This window comes from Malaya genurostris, chromosome 1 (assembly GCF_030247185.1).
Source record: "Malaya genurostris strain Urasoe2022 chromosome 1, Malgen_1.1, whole genome shotgun sequence".
NCBI lineage: Eukaryota > Metazoa > Arthropoda > Insecta > Diptera > Culicidae > Malaya > Malaya genurostris.
In genome coordinates, this window is record NC_080570.1 from 115,666,624 (window position 1) to 115,672,460 (window position 5,837).

At 42.6% G+C, this 5,837-nt stretch overlaps 1 protein-coding gene across 1 annotated transcript; it reads left to right on the top strand.

Moving 5' to 3' along the window:
• Window positions 1-307: 307 nt before the first annotated feature.
• On the top strand, window positions 308-619 carry LOC131427692 (histone H4). Its single transcript, XM_058591111.1, has one exon. The coding sequence runs from the start codon at window positions 308-310 to the stop codon at window positions 617-619; it is 312 nt and encodes a 103-aa protein (XP_058447094.1).
• The last annotated feature ends 5,218 nt before the right edge of the window (window positions 620-5,837 follow it).

Sequence of the window (5,837 nt, forward strand, 5' to 3'; positions counted from 1 at the left end):
ACGAGGAGCCTTTCCTCCGGTCGATTTACGAGCGGTCTGCTTGGTACGAGCCATTATTTCTTTCTTTTGCTTATCCTTTCTCTCTACACCGTACTGTACGCGTTGAAAACAAAACACAGAATGAGCTCAAAACGGACCTGGCTGGCTGTTTTATACCTGCCCGACCGCTCTGAAGCAGCCAATCAGCACAAAGCAAAGCACGAAACGGACCCTCTCGGTAGGTATAAAAAAAAGCACCGGTCTGCGAAGTGGCATTAGTTTCACTTGTACTGTCTTACTTGCAAGAACAAGCAGCTAGCAGAGAAAAATGACTGGTCGCGGCAAAGGAGGAAAGGGACTCGGAAAAGGAGGCGCCAAGCGTCATCGTAAAGTGCTTCGTGATAACATCCAGGGAATTACCAAGCCCGCTATCCGTCGTCTGGCTCGTCGTGGTGGTGTCAAGCGTATCTCCGGTCTGATCTATGAGGAAACTCGTGGAGTGCTGAAGGTGTTCCTGGAAAATGTGATCCGAGATGCAGTAACCTACACTGAACACGCCAAGCGCAAGACCGTCACCGCCATGGATGTCGTGTATGCTCTGAAGCGACAGGGTCGCACTCTGTATGGTTTCGGAGGTTAAACGTCGTAACGAGAACACACATAACATAATACGGAAGGATAAAAGGCCCTTTTCAGGGCCACCAATATGTTTCGCAAAGAATTAGTTAGCATTTGCTGGTATTCATTATAATCTATAATCATGATGATGATGATGATGATGGTGGTGGTGGTGGTGATGATATGAGAATAGTAAGAAGTGTGCAATAGAGTAGTGAGTAGTGTGAATTCAACCGGGTTCGAAACTGACTAGATTTTTCAGTCCAACAACTAGGTTTTCAAACAAAAGCGGCCCTTACACGAGCATTAAAAATGTCAGTTTTAATGTAACTAAGTAATGATGTATTTCAAATTTGTTTGAAATCTCGTCATTACTGCACCATTACACGTTCATTAATAATTCAGTAATGACATTTTTAATGCTCGTGTAAGGGCCGCTAAACAATTTAACCAGCAGTCGTTAGGGTGGAAACTGGTTTTCGGTTTCGCATCAAGCAAACACGACATTATTATTTCTGGTCGGTTGTGAGTTTCAAACTGCTGTTGACACTTGAGTACTACTTAACGCGCCGCTGAAAAACGTAACATTTGAGAAATGAAATTAGTTATGTTGTTTAACATGAACTATCTTTTCGAAATCATTCATTCCCATTCAACTGTTCTGGTCAACTGTCAATGCTGTTGGCTTCGAATTTCGACTATACAACATGCAGCATTTGCTCAAAGCCGCCTAGGATAGAAAAACGATTGCTGTTGATATGTCATTGGTTGGTTTACAGTAGCATGCATGTGTATGTGTAGCAATTTATTATTTGGTTGGTCGACCAAGTCTGTCGATTGGTCCGAAAAGTAATCGATACTTTTCTTTATTTCGAAACCAACATATTTTTGCTCCGAACAATATATTGTCCATATGGCATGGATGAATACTCCGAAACGCGAGAACAATTGTACCTGTGTTGTTCATAATTTGTTCTGTTTTTCTCGTTAGGTGTTTGTTGGCTGATGAAAGTAAAATCATCAACGAACAAAATGTGTTTGGTGATTGAATGAGGGAAATATGCGAACTTAACACTTTGTGTAGATTTGTTTGTGGCCCTTAAAAGGGCCGATTATGCTTGGCGATTCGTATGCACACACACGATCGGGGGGGTTTGGTTGTTCTCACTCAGTTTACTTGGAGCTAGTGTACTTGGTGACGGCTTTGGTTCCTTCCGAAACGGCGTGCTTGGCCAACTCTCCTGGCAAAAGCAGACGAACGGCGGTCTGGATTTCGCGAGAGGTAATCGTCGAACGTTTGTTGTAATGGGCCAAACGCGATGCCTCGGATGCAATGCGTTCGAAGATGTCATTGACGAAACTGTTCATGATGCTCATCGCCTTCGAGGATACTCCGGTATCAGGGTGGACCTGTTTCAACACTTTGTAGATGTAGATAGCGTAGCTTTCCTTCCTGCGGATCTTCTTCTTTTTCTTATCTCCCTTGGCGATGTTTTTCTGGGCCTTGCCGGATTTTTTGGCTGCCTTTCCACTGGTTTTCGGTGCCATCGTGCTTGACGGTTCTCGTACGTTCAGAGTAACTGCTTTAACTTAAATGACGCTATTTGCCATATGACAGCTCGTTTTATACCTGCTATTGAGAGCGGCGCATGGACTGCCCCTTTGTTAGAATTCCTTTTCCTGTTCGCAGAACGGGAAACAGTGAGACGATATAAAACAGAGGGTTAGTACGGCGGCAGCCAGTATTACTGAATTGGCTGTCTAGTCGTTAACAGCATCTCGTGGATTTTTTACGCAGAAACACGCACACACAAAATGTCTGGCCGTGGTAAAGGAGGAAAAGTTAAGGGAAAGGCAAAGTCCCGCTCAAACCGTGCTGGTCTGCAGTTCCCAGTAGGCAGAATCCACCGTCTGCTCCGGAAGGGAAACTACGCCGAACGTGTCGGTGCCGGTGCACCGGTCTATCTGGCGGCAGTGATGGAATACCTGGCCGCCGAAGTGCTGGAATTGGCCGGTAACGCTGCCCGTGACAACAAGAAAACGAGAATCATCCCTCGCCATCTGCAGCTGGCCATCCGTAACGACGAGGAGTTGAACAAACTGCTCTCCGGAGTTACCATCGCACAGGGCGGTGTACTGCCAAACATCCAGGCAGTGCTGCTCCCGAAGAAAACCGAGAAAAAGGCCTAAATTGCGATTTCCGGAACATATTGGTGTTACCCCCCTTACAGAACCCGTCCTTTTCAGGACGACCACCTCACTGTGATAAAGAAATATTTAAGATTGCTTTGAATTAAAGATTGCTAAAGTTGTGATACGCCTGGAAAGTATAATGCGCAAATCAAGTATAGCGACCTTTGTTCATTTTCGTTTTCGGAATTTTACCCTGAATCGGTGTATCTACCTGATGCGAAAATGATGTCCGCTTTTTCAGTGTTTGGAAAACAGAAGACAAAATCGGTCATACCAGACGAATCGGAATTTTAGAATGATCGATGTGAGTTCAATGGCGAAAATCTTTCCCATCGATTTACCGGAAAATGCAGCCATTAAAACATCCAAACTTGATCATATAATCTTAGAGAAAGTGTCGCACGAGAAATAAGAGAATAATTTTCGTTCGTATCCGTGACGACACACCGATCCAATATAGCGCATGTATCTGTGTCATCGGTCGGCATCATCTCATGAATGGTGACGACCGACTAGAAAAAAAAAAAGAAGAAGAAGAAGAAGATATCGTAGCTACCACCATGATGGTGAATAAACACTGCCACACACACAGGCCAAAAACAAATGGTAATGTAATGTGTATATGAGGAAACGAAAATCAAGCTGTACCTAAGTTCAGCCATCGGTCTCAGAACCGGAGGGCAAGGTCGCATAAACGCGCGCGTGCGTGTGTGTGTGTGTGTGTGTGTGTCTGTATATTCATTTACATTACATTAGCGGCCCCTACACGTGGCATTGTTTATTATTGACAACCAAAAGCATCGTCAGTACCACCAATCCAATTAGCTTGGTAACTTGTGTCGGTATTTTTCGAGAAAACGTTTAGAGCTTTAAGTATTGCAACTGAATATTGAAACATTGAGAGAAGAGTTCATTAAACAGTACACTCTCGCCAATGAAAGTTTTGTTGGATTGGCGAATAATTTTGATTGTTTGAACATATTTTCATCAATCCGATGATGTTTCGACCATTCGACTAACATATATTTTCGAACGAATACGAATGCCACAAATACGATAGCGACACGAACGTAAACAATAAGGAGAGTAATATTGGCTACTACGAGAATGCGAGAGGCGTGAAAGAGAGAATGAAAATAACCGACGAACAACTATGGCAACAGTGTACACCAATTGTCTAGACCGAACCGCAGTTTAGTGGTTGGTAAGTGTGTATTGGTGTGCGATTCTAGCAGGAAAAATAAAAACTGCTGCTCATTAGAATATCCTATTGGAAAGACTATCTACTTGGAAAACAGGAACTCCGAATTGTTTTCCGACGGTCCATGTAAGAAATTACTGAAAGATTACTCAATAGCAAGTTGCTTATTTAGCATCGATTGTTGAGTTTCGTTGACATGATCAAACGATGAACGCGGCTTACTCAATCCTAACGCAGTGAACGGAACTCTCGCTGTTCGGATGGTTAGGTTAGCTTAGCAACAATGACAAATGGCAACTGAACGAAAAATGGTTGAAATGGTGAAAAATCTCTCAAACTCTCAAGTGAAAAGTAGTCCAGGTTAACCGGTATTTTTTCTCCCTCTGCTCATGCTCATGGATGGGATATGGGAAATCGGTTTGACTTTGCGTCGTATAAACGGTTGTTCGTTTCTACCTACCACCATCCGAGAGGTAAACAATACGTACATGAAAAAAAAAAACTTAACGACAAAAGTAAAAACCAATCTTTATATGATACCTTCCCGTTATTGTACGTGTTTCAAAACGCTTGTGCCTACAAAATTGAAAAAATTTGTCTTGTGTTTTCTTTTCCGCAATTTTCAGTAGCAAGCAATTTTGTGAATCGCATACCTCAGTTGCACTATTGCGCAAATTGTGTGTGTGTGTGTGTGTGTGTGTGTGTGTGTGTGTGTGTGTGTGTGTGTGTAGACTGCCATGAACAACATGTTCCAACTTATCGCAAACAGAGGTGCGTTGGGAGAGCGAGAGAGAGAGAAAAGCAAGTTAGAGAACATAAGAATGAACTTTATTATGACTGAGGGAAAAACCAATACCCATACATTGAAGTAAACCAGTATGACGTTGATATACATATGTATTGGTGTATGTTTTTGGAAAGCGGAAAATCTTCTTTTTCGTTCTTTGTCTCCGAATTCATCTCCTTTCATTGATAATCGATGGATGAGTGATAAATGATGAATGCTAACTCAAATCGCTATTAAAATATAAATCACCACTCGCAAAATCGAACAAACTAATGTTTTCTGTCCTGCAGGTACAAATCTAATTGTTCCTAACAAGCAAACAGTAAACTTCGGTTGCTAGAGATGATGTCCGATTTTGAGACATTTTCGTTATTTTGGCACAGGAGATTTATTCTTCTCGAAAACCTGCGATTTTCACGAAAACAAACACACACGCACGCGCGCAATCAAATGAAAAAGTGCATGTTCGAAAGAAATTTACATTTGCTTGTCGTCTTCGTGATGAAGTCTTACCATCAAAGCATCATAGAAGAATACTTTACTATGGGACGCCTTTTCAAAATTTACCCTCTGAGAATGTGATAAGTTTTTTGTTTTATCAATGTCTTCTTTCGCCGTTCTTCGGAAAAGGCGGGAAATCTTTGGTCATCCCTGTACAAAAGTAGTGCCTAAAACAATTCGCTCTCTCTCGCTTCCGCAACGGTGTGTGGCTGGTTTCAAGGAATTCAGTTCCAGCATAATGTAATGCACAAATTGGATGAGATTGTTCAAAACAACTAAACTCACTCAAACCAATTGCCCAGCACCTTCCCTCTATTGCACTTTCTTTCACAAACGGCCACCACCATCACAATCGAAACGAGTAAAGAAGAAGCAAGCAAAACAACACACGAGAATTCGAATTTAACACTTTGTGTAGATTTGTTTGTGGCCCTTAAAAGGGCCGTTTGTTAGTTCTCGCATACACGGGGTCGGTGTTGTTCTCAGTTTACTTGGAGCTGGTGTACTTGGTGACGGCTTTGGTTCCCTCAGAAACGGCGTGCTTGGCCAACTCTCCTG

What these genes read in the sequence shown, in the direction of transcription:
- LOC131427692 (XM_058591111.1), top strand. Translation starts at nt 308, where the DNA reads ATGACTGGTCGCGGCAAAGGAGGAAAGGGACTCGGAAAAGGAGGCGCC.